General features: G+C 38.5%; 1 protein-coding gene across 1 annotated transcript; it reads right to left on the reverse strand.

Annotated features, from left to right (window-relative positions):
- Positions 1 to 5,974: 5,974 nt before the first annotated feature.
- LOC134806128 (heterogeneous nuclear ribonucleoprotein H2-like) lies at positions 5,975 to 25,742 on the reverse strand. Its single transcript, XM_063779411.1, has 8 exons — positions 25,437 to 25,742; positions 24,184 to 24,312; positions 23,718 to 23,882; positions 22,185 to 22,323; positions 18,706 to 18,863; positions 18,059 to 18,198; positions 8,538 to 8,645; positions 5,975 to 8,183 (listed from the first exon to the last, which is right to left on the reverse strand). The coding sequence occupies exons 1-8, from the start codon at positions 25,552 to 25,554 to the stop codon at positions 8,070 to 8,072; spliced, it is 1,071 nt and encodes a 356-aa protein (XP_063635481.1). The 5' UTR covers positions 25,555 to 25,742; the 3' UTR covers positions 5,975 to 8,069.

The raw sequence follows: 25,742 nt of genomic DNA on the forward strand, positions 1-25,742 counted from the left end.
TTATATTGCAGTAACTGTCTTGCTACTGTGCATTTCTATGAATTTTTGAGTAGGTTTGTCTTTTGATATAGCTACTTAACCATTTATTTAAGTTCTACGTTTAGGTATTTATTAAATCCAACAGTTTACACTAAGTTTAGTACAAAAACGTTATCATCATGACGAACCATAGAAGGGTGCGCTTTTTAACGATGAGATCGCTTGTTTTCTTTAAATATGTACCTAAGTAGGTAGGTACTGTAGTTTATAAGTAATTATGCTATTCATGTTGTTAATATCGAAATATTAAATATGTCGGACCCTGACATCAAAAAGACGTATTGCAGCGTTATAGTTCATTATTTTAGACGCCTGTATAAAATCGATTAGCAATGTTGAGCTACGTATTATTTGGTTGTAACAAAATAAATAAAGTTGTGTAGAGAGTAACTCCGTCTATTGGCGCATTGTTGAAATAAAGTTGCGTAGAGAGTAACGCCATCTATTGGCGTGTTGTTGAACTGAGATGACAGGTAGAAGGCTTTGGAACGTCGAGAGGTTTCTCTCGAGTGAGCGTAGGCACGAGTTGGCGTTTTTGTCGGTATGTTGGTAGACTGGTCGAGCAGGTTTGCCAACTTGACTGAGGCGGGAGCGGAGAGGCTCCGCCGCTGGTAGTTCTTCTCGATCGGACCGCGCTAGAGATCGGACGTCCTCGTTAGCCAACCTCGTGCCTAACTCGCTACGTTCCTGAAGGTTTATACCTGAAGGATTATTCTGATAGCTTATAGAATCCCGCGTTCTTTAACCATTTAGCTAAGTGTTTTATTTCAAGTGTTATTTTGATTTCTTATGTTTCATTAGAAGCTTACTTTTGTGAAATAAAGAAATGATGTGTTATGTGTTGTTTTAACTTGTTTTGAAAAGATTTGTCCTTCTGAGTTTGTTGCCGGTCCCATATAGGGCTAAATCTTCTCGGGTCGGATATGTAGGGTTGAGGCCGGCCTAGTTTGACTTGAATAAAGATTTAAACGGTTTCTTTTTACTTTCATATCGCTCCCTTGAGTTAAAAATAGCTATTAGTTCTTTTAAACATTTAGTACTGAAGTATAGTAGGCACTAGTATGGTTAACGAGTCCTAATGTTTATTTCATGCACTGGTAGCAATGGTAGCATACTGGTTTAGCTGTGAAGTAATACTTTATCGTACTACCCCCACGCGCCCACCGCCTTTGAGACCATCGTTAATCGACAAATATATTATTTTATTTTAATTATAATTTATAATTTGTATTTGTATGTGTGTATGTAGGCCCTAGGTACCGCTGGAGAGATGAAGTGCAGAAAGACCTCGGCGCCGTCGACTGGACAGAAACGGCTTTGGACAGAGTAGCATGGCGGTCTTTGGTGTCGGAGGCCAAGATCCACTTCGGGTCGTTGCGCCACAGCAGTAAGTAAGTATTTCCTTTCCCGCCGCCGCTCGTAACTTGGGCCACCCCCACAGCCCCACTAATGATTGCTCATGATTTATTTGGGAGCCCATTTTTATAGCTCACGATTTCGGGGGTCCCGACCGAGCCACGGTGGCGCGGTGACTATTGTCTTTGTACAAGGGGATAATAACGTTATAACAATTTAGAGGTTAATTACGTTTTAAAGGTAATAAGTACAAGGTTGCGGTGATATTGGAACGAAAAAACGCTGATGACACTGTAGTGGTCTTTAATGGCAGTTCATGGGACGCGGTGTATGAAAAAGCTGAAAAGGGATTGCATAAGATAGCTACGTGGTTGAGTCATAACTTACTAACTCTTAACAGCGATAAAACTAATTATATATGTTTTTCAAAGTATGCGAACACACAGCCACCTATTGATCTTAAAATAAAAATACACACATGTAATCTAGATAACACTCAGATAGGTATGTACCTGTCAAATTATTCAAAAGGTCTCCTCTACTAAATATCTGGGAGTTTTCTTAGACCAGCGGCTCTCCTGGCATAACCATATCGAATACCTAAACGGAAGGATCAGGAAGCTCATTTGGCTGTTCAAAATCCTTAAACATGTTGCGTCTACACAATTACTCACCCAAATATATGTCTCACTTGCCCAGTCAGTTGTGACGTACTGTGTTCCCATCTGGGGTGGAGCCAACAAAACCAAATTCTTACAGGTCGAAAGAGCCCAAAGATGTCTGCTCAAAGTAATATTTTCTAAGCCGTACAGATACCCGACTGACGAGTTGTACAAAGAATGTAATTTATTATCTATAAGAAAGCTTTATGTTCTAGGATGTGTCACAAAATTACACACAACAATAAAGTACAATACTAGTGCAGTAACTCGTAGGAGAAAGCGCAAAGCTGCACCAGTGCCTCTAACAAACTCTAAATTTGCCAAAAGACAGTTCTACCATCAATCTGCTAAGCTATATAACACCATAAACGAGCAACTCGATATTTACCCACAGCAACTATATGACTGTAAAAAATCGTTACTGAATGGCTAAAAATTTTAACATACAAAGAAATTGAATCTATCTTGCAATAAAACTAAAAAAATAAAATAAATAATAAAAACAACACATAGACACATGAACACACACACACACACACACACACACACACACACACACACACACACACACACACACACACACACACACACACACACACACACACACACACACACACACACACGCATATTAAATAGAAATTTGTCAAAATGCATGGTAAATTGTATTAAAATTTGATTTAGTTTTTAATTTAAAGTATCTTACCTTATATTAAGTATAAGATTAAGACTTAGAGAATTATGGTAAATCTTTGTAACAAATGGAAGAGCGGAGCCTTCTGGCACAAGTATTTGTTTACTTAAAAGAAGGTTCTTGTTTTAGTTCTAGTTAAAATGTATTATTGTGTAACCAATAAATCATTTTTCATTTTCATTTTCATTTTTCAAAAAAACCGGGGAAGTGCGAGTCGGACTCGCGCACGAAGGGTTCCGTACCATAATGCAAAAAAACGGCAAAAAAAAACGGTCACCCATCCAAGTACTGACCCCGCCCGACGTTGCTTAACTTCGGTCAAAAATCACGTTTGTTGTATGGGAGCCCTACTTAAATCTTTATTTTATTCTGTTTTTAGTATTTGTTGTTATAGCGGCAACAGAAATACATCTGTGAAAATTTCAACTGTCTAGCTATCACGGTTCGTGAGATACAGCCTGGTGACAGACGGACGGACAGCGGAGTCTTAGTAATAGGGTCCCGTTTTACCCTTTGGGTACGGAACCCTAAAAAAGAAAAAAAAAAACTGCAATTTGTAAACCAAATGTAACAAAAAGGATGGTAACGTCACCAATAGGGTATTTTCCTACTAGTCAAATCAGTTACTTTTTTAGAGCTGTCAAAACGATTTGCTAATATGAAATTTATATGAAACATTACATCGTGACGTCACGGTCAACTCACCTACTTTTTATATTTGTATCCCATTTATTAAATAGAACTTGTGTTTAAAAATAACTCCTATCTGTGTTTTTCTAATAATTGTCTGGTGCTTTATTTCATGCATGGTGTAAAATAATTTATTTTAAATACAGTATAATACCCTATTATGGGGCATTTAAGCGAAATATTGGAGTATCTATGTACTAGAGTACTACAGACAAAATTGGCGTAAGTACTGACTTACTTTTGATATTTCACTTATAATATTAAACTGTCAACTCGATAATGTATTGATTTATTTGCAAACGTTACTAATAAATAACTGACGTGCCCGCAAAATGCCCCCTCGAGTGCGATGTATCTACGGTAAAACGGTAATTCGTAACTCGTGTCGATTTAAAACACTTCCTTCGGTCGTGTTTTAATTTATCGCCACTCGTTGTGATTTTCCTACTTTTCGCACATGTATTGTATCGTAATGTATAATTACTGACGATTAACCTTTTGGACGCCAATGACCGATATATCCGCACCGCAGGTTCAACGCCAAAGACCGATTAATCGGTCACAGACCACAGAGCAACATAGACCTACGTGCATATGCATAAAATTCAATTTCAGTTTTCACACTTCGGTGACGTGGCGTCCGAGTGAAAGCTTTTGTATTTGACACGGCGCCGAAAAGGTTAAAATTGCATCAATTTTGTCGGATATTTATATTTCGTTTTGCATGAATGCCATAAAAAATTTATTAGTTTTGGAACACTTTTTTTCACTCGTGATTCTGAGTGGAAATAGGTACCTAATATAAAAATTCCAAAGTCTGAAATGCAAGTTAGGGGTACAACTTTAAATATAAATGCCCAAATGCGACACACAGAAAACATCCGGACATATGAAAGCATCTTTGCCCAAACTTAACCTTTTGGACGCCAATGACCGATATATCCACACCGCAGGTTCAACGCCAAAGACGGATTAATCGGTCACATACCACAGAGCAACATAGACCTACGTGCATATGCATAAAGTCCAATTTCAGTTTTGACACTTCGGTGACGTGGCGTCTTTTGTGTTTGACACGGCGTCGAAAAGGTTAAATGTTCGCTTCGCTCGGTCAATTATTGCATTTATTTTATACCTGATGCGCAAAATCGCAGTCATTAATTCAACCACACTATCACCCCCTGAGCGTCGCTTGCACCATCCTACTAACCCGGGGTTAAGAGCCAACGGGAGTGGTCATTTCTCCATACAAACGTACTCCTCGTTTTCCTCCGTGGTTTTTGAAGCTAGAGCAATGTTTTTTTCAACACAGATTAATATTGTCAATATCTGTGTCGGACCGTTTTGCTTTTTTTGATATTTTTGTTTTTTAAGGCGCTAGAGCCCTTCAAAAATGGCCAAAATGGCCTAATTGACTATGCCGCAATGAGAGCCGTGGCATTCAAAACTAATATCAATTAGCCAAAAAAGCAAAACGGTCCGACACAGATAATTTGATAATCATTTAGATTTCCAAATTTGGTTACGATTGGTTAAGTTTTGGAGGAGGAAACAGAGGAGTACGAAACCTCGATTTTTGAGATTTTTACGCAGGAATTTTCGCCTTGTCCTTATCGCACTACTTTTAGGTGCCGCTTCCGTTAGCGAGACGGGTATATTTACCTAAAATATTTAAAACTCAGCTCCTGTTTCTTCTTAACCGGTTAAACCGTTAACCCAGTTGTAGGCGACGGACCTACCAACCTCCGTGCTGCGCGCGTGCTGGCCGGTAAGAATGCCGCGGCCAGCGCGCATCTTTTGTTTTTGTAAATATTTTTCACTGTGAGTTTTTCTTTGCGAATGGTAGCAACGAATGTTTTGTGTTTTGCACATAGTTTGTATTTTAAATGTGTAAATTGCCTCTAGTTGTATATATTCTGTGTACTTTATGTGTTGTGTAAATACTGTGTAAAAATAAACTGTACATATTAAACTTTTCGCGTATTTTTTCGTCATCGGCGGCCCGAATGCCTACACCAGTGTCAAATTGTACTGGGAACCATAGTAACTCCTGCGGGCTCAGCACGGTTCCATTTTTATCGACTATCACTATGCGCGTCCCTTTCGCACTTACATACTTGTTAGAACGTGACAGGCATGGTGACAAGGGATAAAAACGCGACCGTGCTAAGCCGCCAGGTTTAATCGGTTAACCCCGGGTGAGCGAATGGTGAATTTCCCAGCCTTTTTTTAAAGTGTTTTTCTATGTTTAAAATGTTTTTCTAATTTCGATGCCTTTCTATAGTTTAGGTTGTACGTTGTATGTGTCCCTGCTTCAGCTGCCATAAATGCGGTCGCAAATGCCGGTCCCGCATTGGCTTATACAGCCACGAGAGACGTTGTTCCTCGCTTACAGACGCTGCATAAATCATCTGTCAAGATGTTAAAGGCCTGAATGATGTATGTAACCATATAATATAAGTAACGCGATTATTTTATATACATAATTAGATAGGAAAATGTATGGATAACAAGTTACCCAAATAAAAGTCCGTAATATTTATAAATCATATGTAATATAAAATTAGAATTAAAGCTAGATGACATAAAATACTTAAATCGGGTGTGATGAAAAATTTCCCGAAATACTTTCATAACTATAAATCATATAAACTAGTCTTCTTGTTACATTTATTGAACAGTCAAGTACATAGAGATATTAGACGAGTGCCAAGTACTGTACCTGCAAATATGACAGCTGTTGTAGGTGGCGCTGCACGAACGTTTCCGTAAAACTACCCAACTGTCCAAAAGCTCCCTCCGAAACAAACTTCAGGAGTGACTAATATTCGAATGTCGCAGTTATAAAGGAAAATGTGACGGTCCATGAGTAAAGGTACCTGGCGGTTGGCGCTTACATCACGTAGCTCCGCTTTAGTACTGCAGCGTGTAATGGTGTAAGCGACGATCGCCATAGGGTACATTTACTCATGGAACGGCACAAATTATTTTATAATTGGAAGTAAAAACTCGGACAACACCAAAAAGATTGGGTATTGATACTTAATTACGTATTGAACTAGTGAACCCTAGTTGTAGTACTGGCACATAAATAATAGTAGTAGGCACAGAAGGTTCACTCTAACAAAACGCATCTATTACGACAAATATGACCGCAAGGTGGCGCGCGCGCGAGCAAGAGTCCGTTCCGTAGCGGTGCGCGGTAACTACTCCTGCTAGACACCAAAATTGGTGTGGGCCGCATGTACTGGCAATGGCATGTACTTGTAGCGAAGCGACGAAATCGCGGAGTGAGCCACGCCTGGTACACTACACCATCACATGACATGATGATGATGATGTGGTCGTGGTGACTACAGTTGGGTAGTTTTAAGGTAGCATATTTTAGTATTCCTCGGTCTGCGTTCAATAACAATAAAAAAATAGGGTAAAAATCTTATAGAATTTCCGTACAAAACGTACCTATTACATTACTTATTAGTTCATTCATTGGAAAATTCCATCACACCAGGACCCCGTTTTATAGTATAAATTACAATTTAACATGTGTAAATTGGCAACATTAATAGCCCTTTTGACCGGTGTTGCCAGTACAAAATTTGTGGAATTGTAATTTGATTTATAAAATCGGGCCCAGCTCTTTTGACAGCTTATCTGCCGTGGAAGGTGCCAGTGCCACTCGTGGCAACTACATATAAAATGAGTAAGAAATCAGTATCTAACTTAAAATATCTTAAGAAATCTGACCTTGACCGGTAAAAAATATAGTTCAGTTTGGAAGGGTTATTATTAATTTATTTATGTACTTATGTAACATTTAGTCTCAATTTTGTTTCTAAAACTATAGTTGAATGTAGCAAACTTCATACATTGCTGTTCCCTGTGTTATTGTTGTTTGATAGTCAATATTCGTAATCATTTTTAAAGGAACTTGAAAAATGTATACCTCAGGCGAGTCTAATCATAATCAGTGACCAGTTTTCATTAATTTTAAGTGTAATTAATTTATGCTTACTGGAATTGCCTGAGAAATAGATTTTTCGATAATTTTATTCTACATACATTTATTGTAACTGTATTTAACATATATCTATTTGAATTTTTTATGTAGATTTAAATCAAATTAAAATTCGAGAAAGATTTAAATCTTTACATTCAAGACGTGCCGATATCAGCATGGGTTTGGAGGGGTTAAAAGCCTTTAAACGCCTATAGCAAAAGTAGCAGCACTTAGTATTGAAATATAAACTTTAGTGCGTGGCAATAAGATTCAATTTCTGAAGTTGCGTTTGGCCTCGGAGCCATGAGGGGTAGTTCGACATACTACATGTCTATTCATAAGAGCTGGCACGAATAGAATGAATGAGTGAATGAAAACATGTATGTGTGTATTACATTAACCAATAAAATGGTGGCTCTGACTGTATACAGATACAGGTGTCACTTATACAATGACAGTTTTGTTCACTCCGTGCCTTGTACATTTGCCTGTCGGTGTATTGTACGTGGTAATATAAACCGTAGTGGGTGGCAATAGAGTTCAGTTTCTAAAGTTACGTTTACCGGTGGTCTTTTTAAGTTTGTTTATTGGCGTATGTGGCAATATAGACCTTAGGGTGTGGCAATTGGGTTCAATTCCTGAAGTTACGGTTGGCCTTGAAGCCGCCGCCGCCGCCGCCTGGCGCTGATTTTAGGAACAGTTCGATGTAACGGTGGTCCATGTTGTTTTTGTCACGACGCATGGCCTGCAAGATTAAAAAATGAGATATTTCAGGAAATTTGATTAATAAAATAATATTGTTATTTGATAAGAGAATCATTCGGCTTCGGTTCGAGAGCGCAGCAACGAAATCTCGCGCACGAGATAAACTGCCTATCTTTTTCTAGTTAATACAATTAATTTTGTATTACAAGAGATTTAAATTCAACCTCGGTTCAAACCTCAATTTTATTGTGCTGTATAGAGTAGATTTTTTTTTTTAATGCTAAAGGATGACTAAAAATTCAGTTGAATCCTTATCACAGACCAGAGGTTAAAGACACTTTTTACCAATATTACTACCAAATCAGTTTGTACAAAAAAATTATGTGATACTAACCCGCATGGCGTCCTCGTGACATTCAAATTCGACGTCAGCCTCTCCCGAAGGCCGCCCGCTGTTGTCGTACAGTATGTTGATGTTCATCGGCCGGATGGGTTTGAAGAACTGTAAGCAGAAATACAAATGGTTGGAGCTTGGATGGCCTCCTAGCCTAGTCGGTAGTGACCCTGCCTACGAAGCAGGAGGTCCCGGGTTCGAATCCTGGTAAGGGCATTTATTTGTGTGTTCATCACAAATATTTGTTCCTGAGTTATGGATATTTTCTATGTATATAAGTATTTGTATATTATATATATCGTCGTCTAGTACCCACAACACAAGCCTTATTGAGCTTACTGTGGGACTAGGTTGATCTGTGTAAAATTGTTCTATAATATTTATTTATTTATTTATTAAACTAGCTGTGCCCGCCGGCTCCGCCCGCGTGGAATTCGGTCTGTGTCAGTAAGCGGCTAATTTCTAATCCTAATTTCTCTCCCTCTTCCCTGGAGGCGGAACTTGAAGTAAAGTTGACAGATGGATAATTGGATATGCTAGAGGACTGTAGTCCAGATAAAATATTTTACAGTTAGGTACCATTAAATAAAACTACACTCCAAAATCAATAGGTTTTTTCGCCCTTATTAAAATTTTACACGTGATTTAAACGACAGAGTAGTAGGTGTATATCGGACGATACAGTAAGGTGTACGCGCGCGAGCGAAGGCGAAGCGGCCTGCCTGGCTAGAGTGCCACTCACATGGTCTTCTTCAGACTCCTGAGGAAGACCACGTGCCGCTTGTAACCTCAATGCGTTGCGAGACATTCGCGAATGATTCGATTTTTTTCGGGAAGGCATGGAAATGCGTATAAAATGCGAGTCCCAAATCGTTTGACTCCGCAAACGACCAGTGCCGGATTAAGATATTTTGATGCCCTAAGCATTTCTAGACCATGGTGCCCCCTCTCCCTAGGGTCATCAAGATTACATTGATTTTTTTTTTGGTAAATTGAGTGACGTTCATTGCCGCATTACAGCAGCTGAGAATGGAAATCAGTCACATCATTTTATCACGAAAATTGACAGTGCCGCAGCAGTAACGTTGCAACAGAGTACCTAATGCTGCTGCAGTCGCCATCCGAATGACACCTTTATCATATACTAGCTGTGCCCGCGGCTCCGCCCGCGTGGAATTCGGTATGTGTCAGTAAGCGGCTAATTTCTAATCCTAATTTCTCTCCCTCTCCCCTGGAGGCGGAACTTGAAGTAAAGTTGACAGATGGATATGCTGGAGGACTGTAGTCCAGATAAAATATTTTACAATTAAGTACCACTAAATAAAACTACAAGCCAAAATCAATATTTTTTTTCGCCTTTATTCAAATTTTACACGTGATTTAAACGACAGAGTAGTATAGCTAGTTTGTTACTGCACGACACCTTGCACTTTGTGACTATGCGCTGAAACTTGGCACAGTTGATTCTTAGCTGGTCATGAGCAGATACAGACCGGGAGACCTCGAGAGCCACGTCTCATTTAGTGGGGGGGAGGGGGGAAGTTCGACGCCGCCGCGCTTCACTTGGAGCAACATTTCTCTAAAACTGTACCTATTAGGGCATGTGATATATCATTTTCGGTTAAATTAAGGATGAGGAATTTTTTTTTGGAACCAAAACAATGCACTTTCTAACAAAAAAAAAGCATAAAGTAGAAAAGACTAAAAAACGTATTTTTGATTTTTTCATAATTGCCAATTTTTTTTTAAGTGTAGCAGGAATCTGAAAACAAAAAATACAGTCGTAAAGCTACACTTATTACGTTTAAGAAAATATATAGTTTATTATACAAAACTCTTGATAAATGGGAGATAAAAAATAATATTAAGCGTGGGCCAGAGTGATCTCAATACAAAATATTATGAATGTGGGAAAGTTACTTATAATTTGTTCTACAATCGTTTATTTTTTAGTTTTTCGTAAATAACTCGTAAACGGTAGCCCACAGCAAAAAAATATCTTTTACGTAAATAATCTGTTTCAGATTTCTTATAAAATAAGTGCTCCTTTTTTTCGCTAAGGTCAATATTAAAAAAAATATTGAAGGGAGAAAATAAATACTAAGGTCCTCTTTTTTAGTCATTCGTAAATAACTCGTAAAGGATGTCCAATAGCCAAAAATATTTTAACACAAGAATAATTAGCATAAAATTTCCTACAAAAAAGGTTATTCAAACTTTTTCGCTAGGATCAATATTTAAAAAGGGGACCTTAGAATTTATTTTCTCTCTTTAATATCGTTTTTAATATTGATCCTAGCGAAAAAGTTCGAATGACCTTTTTTGTAGGAAACTTTATGTAAATTATTCATGTACTAAAAATTTTTTTGCTATTGGCCTTCGTTTACGAGTTATTTACGAATGACTAAAAAAGGGTACCTAAGTATTTATTTTCTCCCTTCAATATTTTTTTTAATATTGATGGTACCGAAAAACAGTAGTACTTATTTTATAAGAAATCTGAAACAGATTATTTACGTAAAAGATATTTTTTTGCTGTGGGCTACCGTTTACGAGTTATTTACGAAAAACAAGAAAAATAAACGATTGTAGAACAAATTATAAGTAACTTTCCCACATTCATAATATTTTGTATTGAGATCACTCTGACCCACGCTTAATATTATTTTTTATCTCCCATTTATCAACAGTTTTGTATATTAAACTATATATTTTCTTAAACGTAATAAGTGTAGCTTTACGACTGTATTTTTTGTTTTCAGATTCCTGCTACACTTTAAAAAAAAATTGGTAATTATGAAAAAATCAAAAATACGTTTTCTAGTCTTTTCTACTTTATGCTTTTTTTTTTGTTAGAAAGTGCATTGTTTTTGTTCCAAAACTAGATTCCTCATCCTTAATTTATCCGAAAATTATATATTACATTCCCTAATAGGTATAGTTTTAGAGAAATGTTGCTCCAAGTGAAGCGCGGCAGCGTCGAACTTTCCCCCTCCCCCCTCACTAAATGAGAGGTGGCTCTCGACGGCTCCCGGTCTGTATCTGCTCAAGACCAGCTAAGAATCAACTGTGCCAAGTTTCAGCGCATAGTCTCAAAGTGCAAGGTCCCCATACAACGGTGTGCAGTAACAAAGCAGCTAGTAGATGTATATCGGACGATACAGTAAGGTATACGCGCGCGAGCGAAAGCGAAGCGGCGTGCCTGGCTAGAGCGCCACCCACTCACCGTGGTCTTCTTCAGACTCCTGAGGAAGAACACGAAGACCACAAAGTTATTAAAAACGCGAGCGAAGCGAGCGCGAAAAAATTTCGATATAAAAACGCAATTTGATAGACAGTTGTACATTTCTACTTTTAGTAGGGAAATCAGTCACATCATTTTATTACGAAAATTGATAGTGCTGCAGCAGTAACGTTGCAACAGAGTAATGCTACTGCAGTCGCCACCCGAATGTCACCTTTATCATATTCCATAATGTTATTGAAAACGCGAGCGATGCGCGCGCGAAAATTTTTCGATATAAGAAACGCAATTTGAATTAGAAAGTTATTGAAAACGCGAGCGAAGCGAGCGCGAAAATTGTTCGATATAAAAACGCAAATTAATAGACAGTTGGACATTTTTTCTTTTAGTATGGAAATCATTCACATAATTTTATCACGAAAAATGACAGTGCTGCATCAGTAACGTTGCAACAGAGTAATGCTGCTGCAGTCGCCATAACTTACAAAGTGATTGAAAACGCGAGCGAAGCGAGCGCGAAAATTTTTCGATATAAAAACGCAATTTGATAGATAGTTGTACATTTCTACTTTTAGTATGGAAATCAATCACATCATTTTATCACGAAAATTGACAGTGCTGCAGCAGTAACGTTACAACAGAGTAATGCTGCTGCAGTCGCCAACCGAATGTCACCTTTATCATATCTTATAACGTGATTGTAAACGCGAGCGAAGCGAACGCGAAAATTTTTCGATATAAAAAACGCAATTTGATAGACATTTTTACGTAGTACATTTTTACTTTTAGTCCCAATCAGGCGCGAATCCAGGATTTCATACAGAGAAGGGATGGGACAGTTTTCTATCAGCCTAGCTTCGCATAGGGCTCGATATTTAAGGGTCTCAGCGAGGTTGTTCTCATACAGAAAAGATGCAAGGAAGCAGAGCTTGGAATTGACCAAGTGAATGTGAAGTGTGAGCAAGGCAGAAGGCCCAGCTGCGAAAGAGGAAAGCTTGGATTTGGATCCACGCCCAAGTGTAATTAAGGCAGAAGATCAACTTTGCCATAAGGTAGAAGACCTCGCATAAGACCTTACGCCGAACTGCAAAAGAGTGGCTTGAAGTCGAATATATGCATGTAATTACGACTCTTCTACTGCTCGCTCTTTGGCTTCACTCGAAAGCGCTACTTGATAGGATGCTTTTAGTTTTCGGCTTTTACGGGGCCCCTTATAACACTTTGACAGTTAGGTCTCAGGATCGCGGCTAAGGAGCAACTCGGCTTGGCCGACAAATCTGGCGTGCAGGAGAGGATAATTCGCTATAAAATCGGTAACGACGGTAACCTATGTCGAAAAAATCGGCTGGCCGCAAGCCCGAAAGCAAGATTTTTTTCCATGACTTTAAGGGCCTCCGCGTAAGGTCAAATCGAAAGCCTACGTTGGAGATGTTCTTACGTACCCTCACTCTCTTACTTGATCCCTACGACCCTTCGTTATTAGATGGCTACTTGTACACGTATAAGTTTCATGTAGGTACCTACTCCACGACGACTGCAATGCTGATGCAGCCTGCGCGTTTTTTTGCCTACGGTTTTGGTGCCCCCTAGACGTGGTGCCCTAAGCAAGTGCTTATTTTGCTTAAAACTCTAAAAGGGTTAATCCGGCACTGCAAATGACAGAGGTCAATGTTTTTTTTTTCAAAGTACCCACCTTCGTGGCCATTATTAAGTGCATAAAGGAGGCGATACCTACGTATGGATATGGATTTGATATGGGTGCGATATAATTACGATTAGGTATAATTCATGATGGAGAAAATTTATAATTTTAAATAAATATGCAATTCTACGCGTGTTGATGTGTGTTTATTTTACCACTACGTAAATATGTAAACTCATTTTTAGTTTTCTTGATTACTTAATGTTTACTCAGTTCCCCAAAAGATGGCACTGTGCAATGAGGGGCAATTAATTTACTGTCGTTTAATTTTGTTGTATTATTAATTTATTAAATCAACATAATTATTCAATTATTTTTGTTGATATCCGTACCCCCTCTACTAAACTTAGAGTTAATTTGGGCAAAATCTTTCCTCAGTGGCTTATTCATGTCACAACGTATTAAATTCAGCACCATCTGTTAGTTTACCAGGGTACTCAATAGTGGTAGCACATATTTGAAAAAAGTTTGCCTCTCCTTCCTAAGTAGCGCCATAAGATGCAGGGGCAAACTTAAGTCAATCGAGTGTTGTGGCTACCCCCCCTTTTAGGGGTTGAATTTTTATAGCCTATAACCTGGCCGGGAACTTTCTCGACAGATTACTAAAGTTTTCATCAATTCAAATCCGTTCAGCCGTTTTCACGTGATGCGCGTTCAAATAAACAGACAAACAGACAAAAATTCTAAAAACTTTTGGAACGTGTTCTGTTATCGATTCTAAGTATCCCTAGCCAACTTTTTTTCAAATATCTTCCATGTACAGACTTTCGACCGTCTTCAGCTTTATTATATGTATAGATGGTCTTTAATTTGTTTTCCTTTCATTCCTGTGACAACAGTAAGGCAAATTTGATGTTAAATTTTGAAGTTAAGGCTCATTTAGACGGTGCGAGAACTCGCATGCTAGTTTCATTACATTGCGGTATTTGATTGGTCGGCTGAATTGGATGTAACCAATAGTCCTCAATGTATCTTAAATCGCACGCGAGTTCGCGCGTCGTCTAAATCCGCCCTTAGGGCTCATTTATACGGCGAGCGAACTCGCATGCGATTTTAATTACATTGCGGACCATTGAGGTTACATCAATTCAGCCAACCGATCAAATAACGCAATGTAATGAAACTCGCATGCGAGTTCTCGCACCGTCTAAATGGGTTGTCTATTGTTTGTCCGAAAATTATATAAAATAATACTCATATGCCCGAATTTTATTTGCCCGAATTTCATATACTTAATTTCATATTATTAATTGGCTACAAATATAATGACCACCAAAAAATACTTTGGTACCCTAAATAAAAAAAACATGCTTACCAAAAAAAATTACTGAACACCTAAAAAATAAGGCCAAAAAATACAAAAGTACCACCGTTTTAATTACGACTGCCCTTCAAATTGTATTCAAATACCAAATATATTGAATGACCACCAAAAATCATTAATGAACACCAAATCTTGAAGACCAAATTAATGCGATATTTTCACCTAAATAAACCACTATGATTACCAAAAAATGTATACATATTACCAAATAAAATAAACTGATGCCAAAATTACTAGCCCCTCCCGCTCAACCCCCCGTACCCCGCACCGCATTTCGTTATGCTACTAGAAAAGTAAGTTAAACTGCTATCAGTTAAGTGGGTTAGGTTAGGTTAGCACTGCGACCCTTACAGAAACGAAATGGTACTATGAAAGTAGGTTAGGTTAGGTTTGAACTGCGACCTTTACAGAAACGAAATGCTATTATAAAAGTGGGTTAGGTTAGGTTAGAACTGCGATCCTCACAGAACCGAAATGCTACTAGAAAAGTGGGTTAGGTTAGGTTTCAACTGCGACCCATACAGAAACGAAATGCTACTAGAAAAGTGGGTTAGGTTAGGTTTGAACTGCGACCCATACAGAAACGAAATGCTACTAGAAAAGTGGGTTAGGTTAGGTTTGAACTGCGACCCTTACATAACCAAACTGCTATCAGAAAAGTGGGTTAGGTTAGGTTTGAATTGCGACCTTTAGAGAAACGAAATGCTACTAGAAAAGTGGGTTAGGTTAGGTTTGAACTGCGACCCTTGCAGAAAAGAAATGCTACTAGAAAAGTGGGTTAGATTAGGTTTGAACTGCGACCCTTACAGAAACGAAATACTACTAGAAAAGTGGGTTAGGTTAGGTTAGAACTGCGACTGTTACAGAAATAAAATGCTACTAGAATAAGGTGACGAAGTGGATTAATCAATTTAATAGTATTATATTAAATATTTGCACATTTTTAATAAAAATGTGGTTACAATTTTGGTGGTCATAAACTATTTTTGGGTTTACAATGATTATTTTGGAGTAATTTGCTTTAATAGGATAGCAAGATTTAAAAATTTGGTTATAATTTTACATTAAAATGGAGTTCTAACTTTGGTGGTCATTTACTATTTTTGGGTTTACAATGATTATTTTTGTGTCATTTTCTTTAATAGGATAGCAAGATGTAGAAATTGGTTATCATTTCACATTAAAATGGGGTTTGAAATTTGGTAATCATTTACAATTTCTGGGTTAATAATGATTAGTTTGGTGTCATTTCCTTTAAAAGGATAGTAAAATGTAATAAAATTGGTAATCATTTCACATTTAAATGGTGTTATAATTTTGGTGATCATTCATTATTTTAGGGTGGTAAAATATATTTTTTTGATATTAAATTTTACTAAATCTGGTGATCGGTTAAATAGCAGCCTTATTAATTGTAATAATATTATTTAATAGAATATTTAACCTCACCTAACCCACTTTTCCAGTAGTATTTCTTTTCTGTAAGGGTCGCAGTTCAAACCTAACCTAACCCATTTTTCTAGTAGGATTTGGTTTCTGTAAGGGTCGCAATTCAAACCTAACCTAACCCACTTTTCTGATAGCATTTCTTTTCTGTAAGGGTCGCAGTTCAAACCTAACCTTACCTACTTTTCTAGTAGCATTTATTTTCTGTATGGGTCGCAGTTCAAACCTAACCTAACCCACTTTTCCAGTAGCATTTCTTTACTGTATGGGTCGCAGTTCAAACCTAACCTAACCCACTTTTCCAGTAGCATTTCTTTTCTGTAAGGGTCGCAGTTCAAACCTAACCTAACCCACTTTTCCAGTAGCATTACTTTTCTGTAAGGGTCGCAGTTCAAACCTAACCTAACCCATTTTTCTAGTAGCATTTGGTTTCTGCAAAAAAGAAAAACAACGGGTTGCACTCCGGGAGTGCCGACAGAAGTGAAAACTCAATAACTAGTCCAAAATGTTTGCAGCACTATGTATAATTGACCCATCCTCCTTTCTATTGAAAAACTTTAGTTCCGAAATTGCTGGCCAGTGAACTTAAATTTGTAGCGTTAATTGTTTAAAATTCGAATAGAAATTGTAAAGTTACCTTGCAGACCTCGCATCTAAATATATTTGGTCATGATATTTTGAGTTTTATTCACCAGTACTAGAGTTCACTTTTATTAGCGATTTCATCAAGATGAGACTTTATTGAATTATATTGGAGTGATATAAAGTTAGAATGTAACTGTGAGATCCTCGTATTTCAGCCCGTACAAGATTAGAACATTGAGCTTTATTGCTTAATATAAAAGTCCAGTTTTAAATAATTGACCTGATTATGATACGTTATGACTAAAGTTCTTTGGTGAATAACATTGTCCGTCACACATGACATAACATAGCGCCGCCTACATGAAACAGCAGGCTCAGGCATACATTTTCGCCGTGCGGTAGACAGAGAGGAGAGACGCCTTACGCTGTCCCGAGTTTATCATTTTTTCCCCACCTCAAAAAGTGCTCAGCGCCGCTAAAGAAGTTTTCACTTCAAAAAATATATTATGGCTAGTGATAATTATGGCTTACAATGATGATGACAAATGATATTATTGAAATTGATTTTATGGGAAACAAAGTTTCTGGCACGAGACTAATATAGTAAACAATAAGTATTGCATATGTAATTATGGGAAACAATATAATGGCTGTTGACTATTATGGCAAATGAAATTCTGGCAAGTGGTGTATACCGTATAAATGAGCCCTTATTCATAGATTCAGCGACAGTTTTCATACGCACAAAGCTAAAATACCACCAAGGGGCTGTCCATAAATTACGTCATCGATTTTTGACGATTTTTGACCCCCCCCCCCCTATAATCATCCAAAATCATGCTTCAAATGACCCCATTTCCTCCTACTTCATGCTACCGTCATCCGATGTCCAGACCCCCCCCCCCCCCCCCCTAATTTGAAATGACGTAATTTATGAATAGCCCCCAACACCTACAACAATGTGTTTACCAGTTTCTGCTTGAATTTTAGGATTGATACTGTTTAGAGTATTTTTTTCTTTTCAGGGTGCTTTTTGAAGGCCGTTACCGTCTACTTGTAATGGCTTATTAACCCTTCGAACGTGTGCGGAAGTTGCCCAAGAAGTTGTCGTAACATGTACCTAGTTACGCGACGACATCTGGTGGCGACGCCTTAAAAGGCATCTCTCTCATAAACACTCAGTGGAACAGGGATGTATGGAGGTGACATGGTGTACTTACGTAGGCGACATCTTGTGGAGACGCCTTGAAAGGCAGCCCTCTCATATGCACGCAGTGTCCGCCGCCGCCGCCACCGCCGCCGCCGCCGCCTCCTCGTCGGAACCCGCCGCGACCGCCAAAGCCGCCGGAGAAGTTATCGCCTGCAACAAATGATTACTATAATTATTTAATTTTACTCTTCAGAGATCCACACCTACCTAGCGTGTTTTGAGCATCGGCGTCTAGTCAGCGCTATGGAAAATGGTGCGCAGTTGCGTGAACGTTGCGTCGAGCAGCCGTTACGTTAACTTATCAATGCCAAATTGCAGCTTTCAAGCATTAACGATCACAGAGCAAAGCCTCGGGCGAACAGACAGATAGACAGACGGGCAAGGCGCAACTATAAGTGTAAGGCCTGAGTGGACGCTCGAAGCGGAGCGTTCGGCGGGGCGTGCAGCGTGGCGTCGGTCTCACAAGTGATTTGAGCAGCGTGCACTAAGGCCGCTCCTATACGTTTGCATTTGTTTAACATGCACGCCGCACGCTGCCCCGCTGCACGCTCAACTCGAGCGTCCACTCAGGCCTTACACTAAGGGTTCCTAGTTAACTACGGAACCTTAAAAATGAGCCGTTCGAACTGCAGAACAACTTGCCTCTGTTGAAGCCGCCGCCGCCGCCGCGGCCGCGCGTCGGGCGGGCGGCGAAGCGCTCGTTGCGGTCGTAGGGCGCCGCCCGGTAGCCGCGCGCCGAGCGGAAGCCCCCGCCCTCCATGCGCGCTCCGTACGCGCGCACCTCGTCGGCCGAGCTCAAGAACACCTCTATGTATCTGTGGAGGAAGGGTGAGGTTACTTGTTGTTCGTGTTTGTATGACGACTCTTCGATACGCGAGCCTAGACCAGAAAACTTGAAGTGCGGATTCGCTGAATTTCGCCTGGTTTTTTTTTTAAATATTAGCTTAGCTAAACTAATGGACAATTTCAAACATATTTCAATTTATATGTTTAAAAAGAAAAAGATAAACTTTATAAAATAAACAACACAATATTTTTGTTATTGCTAAGTTGTGTCTTGTTGTTGTGTCTAGGGTTACCAACTTTTTTTTGGTGGAATATAGTATTTTCCAGAATAAGGCATAAATATAAAAAAATAGTATTTTTTAGATAAAATACTAAACATGAGTGTAATATACGTTTAATCGGAAATATAGTATTTTAGCGTACTATATATTTTTCCAAAAGTATATAGTACAGAGAGCCAAAATATAGTACAATACTATATAATATAGTACAGTTGGCAACCCTAGTTGTGTCATTGGCTCGCGTAACGAAAGAAAAAAAATCGTTTCGTTCGTATTACAATATTTATTTATTACAATCATATCGTATTTATCATGAGCTTTGCACGGCACCCTTGAAGACTTTTTTTAATGAAGGACAACGTTCTATTAATCCTAAAACCCGTAGTGCTATACCTAGAAATAGTGTTGTGGGTACACGTCGACATGAATGATGGGTGTATAGATTCCATATTGCACCTCGGAAACAAAACAGAACTCACTCAAAAAAAAGTGACATTACGAGGTTTACGACTGAATTTCTGTCAAAGATTAACTGTAAGTATCTAATATAATTTTATCTATACTTTTTCCATATATATGTGTATTACCAAAAGCCTGAAAAATTCATCCGCAAAAACCGTTTTATAAGCTCAAATCTACAAGACAATTTGCCTTCAAGGTTACCTCTCAAAACTCGTGCCGTCTGATCAATTCACATGTTTGTCACTACATTAAGTTTATACAATGCAATAAACTATAATTATAATTTTACTTCCTTTTATACAATGCAAATCGTAATTTAACTGCGGTGTCTCTTACAGTCGTACCTGATGTATGCACAAGGAAAGGTCAGAGCTATTATGTTAGAATGAGAAATATGAATTCACTCAAGCAGATGTCTTTCCGGAGGCGAGAAAGCGACTAGCGATCGACTATTCTCTCGCGTATAAAATATATATAAAACATATAAGATTCCGGTGGAACAAAAGCTTTATCAAAATAAGAACAGACTTCATAAATCTGTATGTCATCATTTTATGGTCTTGGGCCGGGAATACACAAACTAAAAAAATTGATAACCCTCTTTCGAACTCTTACTCAGTCAAAAAGAAGCCCACATTCGTCGTTGATCGAAGACTGTTTACATTGATAGCATTTTTTTCAACTCAATCGTAAAGGAACACGCTCATAAGTCTCATAACTACTCGCTATTCGCACCCTTCTGACATGTCCTATACCCGAACGACATTACATCAGGATAGACCGTGAGTATCGCCCTTTATTTAAAACTAAACGCTGTCATAGACAACCGTTTTCACCCAATACCACAGACTAATAATCCCGCTCGTTCCTCTTCCCCTCTCCGCCCGCCGCCGCCCCGCTCCCGTCCCTCGCTCGCCCAACCTTCGACAACTCAACAACCAATCACTGGTGCACTATAATGCTGCCTTGTATACTGCGTCTGCGTACAAGTCAGCTGTAGTTTCTGCGGCGCATTTTACAAAGTTACAATTTTACAAGTGGTCAAACGCTGTTTTATACCTGTAAACTTGAAGCTTTATAAAATGGGATTTTAGGCCCTCCTGCATAGAAGTTTACTTACAGGGAGGGTCAGATATATCTGCAGCTGACAGTACCAGCATGGAGACGTAGCAGTGATACATTACGGTGATTTTGCTAGTCATAATGACTCGGGGACAAAAAATATTAAATTGCAAATTTGCCGCACAAGACTGCGTATAAAAATATATTTGGTCATGTTATTGTGCAAAATTATAGGTTTTTCTTGTCAATATAGATTTATATTGAAATTACTATTACTTCCCCATCACTTACAATAAGTTTAGTATCATCTAACAACATAATATAACAACTCAGCAACTCAGCTGAAACGTCGGAATTTAAGGTAAAAACAATGAAATTATATCGCGGTAGACCCGTTTGTGTAATTAAATATGTGTACAAAACGCGAGAGTTTAAAGTGTTACATAACATAATATAAAATAAACCACCACGATCATTCATAAACATCCCCTGTCGGATATATGAAGTTACAAACCAAGCAAACAAAAAACGATTGTCTTTTCTGTATTCTTACAAAAATGTAACAAATGAAACTAACAAAATCACCGCAATGACATCCATAGGCAGCATTACAAGTGCAGTAATTTAAACCAACTTTTTATGCAATAATACATCCCATATATTAACTAATTTAACTCCAATATGTTGGCCACCTTGCTTTAAAGAATAATTAAAGTTGCGTCATTTTAAACATAATTACGCCCCATTTCTGTAGCTCTTTTTGTGTGATGTAGTATTATGAACATAAAACATACAAGTTCTGTAAAGCAAGGCTTTAAAAGTAAGAGGGTCCCAAGAATAACCCACTACACCAATACTGTAGTCGTGGTTTGGTTTTGCTCGTAATTGGGGGATGGCATTAACTAACACATAAGCCTACCCCTTAAAAAACTTTACTTTTTGATACAGTATATTTTCGAGCCCACCTCTCGAAATAATATTGTCTTATCTGTTGTTATAAATTTAAGTTCAATAGACTTCCATTTGGCAAAGGCAGACTGTATTCATGCCAATTTTTTTAACATAATAAATATAATAATATTGATATGCTTTCAAAATATACAAGACAAACATTATCTTTAAATTGTGTGACATAGACTAGTTAATATTTTATTACGTTTTATGTCTGGTGTCACAGTTACAAGTAAATAATTTATATTTGTGGTTTGGTACACTTATTTCATAAAAGTTTCACAAAATGAAACAATATGTAAATCAAAAAACGCAATTTGGCATGCATTTAGCAAAAATAGAACTGGAATCAAGCCATTAATTGCTTTTTACCCCTCCACTTTCCTAAATTTATTCCATTTAAAAACACCTGCCAATACGGCAAAATATTGCCAGTTCTAAAACTGCTATCAGCTTGCACTGCAAATCTTGCTCAGCTTTTGTTTTAAACTTGGCCAAGCACATTGCCACATATCTAGATTTCTTTTTTAATCCGCCCTCTCACCACCCCCCTCACGGCCCAAACCCGACAGCAATAAACAACATTCCCCCCACCTGTGTCCTATTTTCTCCCTGTCCCTCGACAGCGCCTGATCGGCGCTCTCCTTGTCTGAGAAGTGTACGAAGGCCTCTCCGGAGGCTCGACCCGTGGCGTCCGATAGCAAATGCACCCCGTCAGTAGCGACGTTCAACCCTGAGCCCACAGTGTGTAATCAGATTATATCATGGAGTCACTAGTGTAAGTTACATCGATGGTTGTCTCGGATTGAGAATTACTTTGACTCGCATTACTACTAAAGCAGTTTGGTCGAAATCGGGGAGGTACCCCAATCGTCGATAATCGAAGGTTCGTCTATTTGCCTCTCTGTCAATATAGATGAACTCGATTCTCGATGTTGTTGCGATAGCCTCCCGGAACGGCAAAACTTTGTTTTCGTTACCTCCCGTAAAATCTTGTGAAATAAGAAAGAAAACCTTTTCGCTGTACTACTTAGTCAGGAAAAATCTTTCATGTATCTTTGACAATGTGTGACCTCTTGATGAGGCGATTATAGTACTGTATATTATTGTGTCATAAAATAGTACAGTAATCATTAAACAGTTTTGAACGAACAATATGTTCCCAAAAAATGTGAGCCTTTTTGTTTAAAATAAATTTAGACGTGCTTTCATCGTTGTAACTTATAAAAGTGTTGATGCTGTTTTCGATTAAGGGGTGAAAAGGTTTGTAATTAGTGTGTGTGTAAGCTTTTAGTAAAGTTCCGATCCAAGGGTCTGCCTCACGCGAGCTTTGGGTTAAAATAATGTAATTCAGACGCGAATTGTGGGAAGAACCTCTAGTTCTTTTGAAAAGATCGATAAAAATTATAACAGGAATCTGGTTCTCTTTTAAGTAACGGAAACGCGCATAATGTAGCATAGCATATATTGTACGCCCCGACAAATTTAGACGTGGCGGCACATTTTAGTGTCTTGTTGCAGTTAATAATATACAAATTCGAATGTTGGAACAAGTGTTGTTCTTTTAGGCTTTGATACATACAAATTATAATCATTCTAGAATAAATAGTTAACTAGGTTAAACCAACTCTAATTTTCACATGCCTAACGGCCGAATGTATTAAGGGCCCCCCCACATCTGGCGTCTTGCGAGCGTCGGCGTCTACAACTCTATGGCCCAACGTCGACGCGACGTCGACGCAACTGCGCAGCGACGTCATTTTCCATAGCGCTGACCGACGCCGACGCTCGCAAGACGCCAGATGTGGGGGGGCCCTAAGGTTCGGTATCTTTATTGTAACATCCCTTTTCTTTTGAATAAATGATAATTCAATTAAATTCTAATTGTAGTGTGGTATTGTTTAAGGATATGCGAGTACCAGTTAACTGAGACGTAATTTTTGGTGGCACTGTACAATCCAGGAAAATATTCAGACAAATATGTTTATGTCCACACTTCACCAAAAGTCTCAGTTAAATGGTATCTCCAAGTCGAATGTGGTCGAGTTGTGTATAAACCTTTTCACCCCTATGTGACAGGAGTTTCCCCAAAAATTATATAACAGCAAGTCTTCACAATAAACTTACCATCGAAGAACTGGACAATTTCTTCCTTCGAGCAGCCAAACGGCAGGCCTCGGAGCTTGACGATGCCCATATCATCAGTCACGTGGGGGAGACTGCCAAAGCCGTTTTCGCTTTGACGCATGGCGTTTAGAGCCCATTCCATGTCCTGGCGGTCGGTGGAGAAAACTGGAAGAGAAAATTAGTTTATTTTAGCTACATATACAAAAAGGTTATGAACAAATGGACTGCCTTAACCTCGTAAGACCCAGCATATAGTTTCATATTTTTAATTTGAACCTTATTCTATAAGTAAATTGGAACGAATTTCGTTTGTTTTAAAAAGCAATGATGCAAAACAAATGCTACTTTATTTGGTTCATGAAAGGTTCAAATTAGATTGCATGATTATGTATATTGTAATGTAGTCTCAGGAGGTTAAAACCTTATTTTTAACAGCAGTACAAGAAAATAATATCACCAAAATTACCTTCAATGTATCTCTTCCCCATATTCTCCTTATCCTTTTTCAGGGCTTCGTCAACATCCTCTGGAGTCTCGACTTCCACAAAGCACTCTCCCGAGGGCCTCCCAGGCCGTACTTCAGTGAGATGCACACCTGGCAATAAAATACATCATTACAGTATATGATACAGCATGGTACAGATAGTTTTTAAATGGGTATTGGTATATTACAGTAATTTCTCTGCATGTAGATTAACTAATATATTAGATAAGCCGGATTCACACAGAGCAACGCCGCCTCGGCCGTTTTGTGCGCGAGGAAATTGCCTCGCGCGTATGCTCGCTCTGTGTGGACCCGGCTATTGACAAACACATTTTAAAACAAACCAGTCAAGCAAAGCTTACTTGAGGTTCAATAGGCGGGTTCACACGGAGAGAGACAAACATCCATACTTATGAGTTAGATACAGTTTGAATTGGTAGATGCAGTTGCATTTTATAAAATTGTTGATGTAAGTATTGTTATTATTTTTGCTTGTATGTAAATTCAATGTTGATGTGTAAAAGTGCCCTTGTGGCCTATTTGCTGAATAAATGTTGAAGTTTAAAGTTTGTGCAGCAGCATGCTTGTGTAAATTTTATAGTGAGCATGTTTGCCTCGCCCAAGCCAATTTAAGCGGCAAGTTGGCTCTGAATGCACTCACTGCCATGGTTTATGTATCTTTTATTTTACTTTCCAAAGCAATAAAAAAAAACAACAGTTGTGTTTATTCATTTTGACCGGCCAAGGAAAACGCGCGCGCTATCTCGGCCGAGGTACATCTATACTGTACTACTAGCGAGGCTACTCACTGTCCAAAATTTTTGAATGACTAGATGTAAATATAATGACTGTAAGCAGAAAGCTCTAGGGCTCTCCCTGAAATTGTAATTCAACTCGCTGACTGATACATTCATCAATCTTAAAAGTTATTCCAACAGCTGTATCAGATGAGATCAGCCTACGTGACTAACGTGACACACAAGTCACTCCCACAAGTCAGTCCCTTCAAAGCTATTTTTACAAGTTATAAGGATCATTGATAGCGCGGCGGTTCTCAAAATCGAAATTAAAATAAATGCATAAAAACCAAGTTATGCGCACTTTCCACAAGTCGCCGGCGTCATTGCTTCTGGCAGTAAAAATATCAACTAAAAAATAATCATCCGTGAATAAAAGAGAATAAATAGACAGACTGTTTTTTTTTTACATTAAAATACAAATAGTTAGGCCCTCACCATCCTTTCCGTTCAGTACGTTGACGCCGCTGAGAAAGTCGAGGACGTCTTCAACGGTCGTGGAGAAAGGCAAGCCTCTCAGCTTCACAATGTTGCCGCCGTCGCCAGACCCCAACATTTTCGACACTTAAACTACACCAACAGTTCAATATTATGCACGAAAAGCAATACTCAAGTACACGATCGGTGGTCAAGCCGCCAATGATATTTAATTTTAGAAAATTTTGGCGTCGTCGGCCATCACATCACAGCACGCATGCGTGAACGCGAACGTCATTTCAATAGTGTGGAGCATTTGACGATGAA

This window comes from Cydia splendana, chromosome 2 (genome assembly GCF_910591565.1).
Source record: "Cydia splendana chromosome 2, ilCydSple1.2, whole genome shotgun sequence".
In the NCBI taxonomy this organism is placed as follows: domain Eukaryota; kingdom Metazoa; phylum Arthropoda; class Insecta; order Lepidoptera; family Tortricidae; genus Cydia; species Cydia splendana.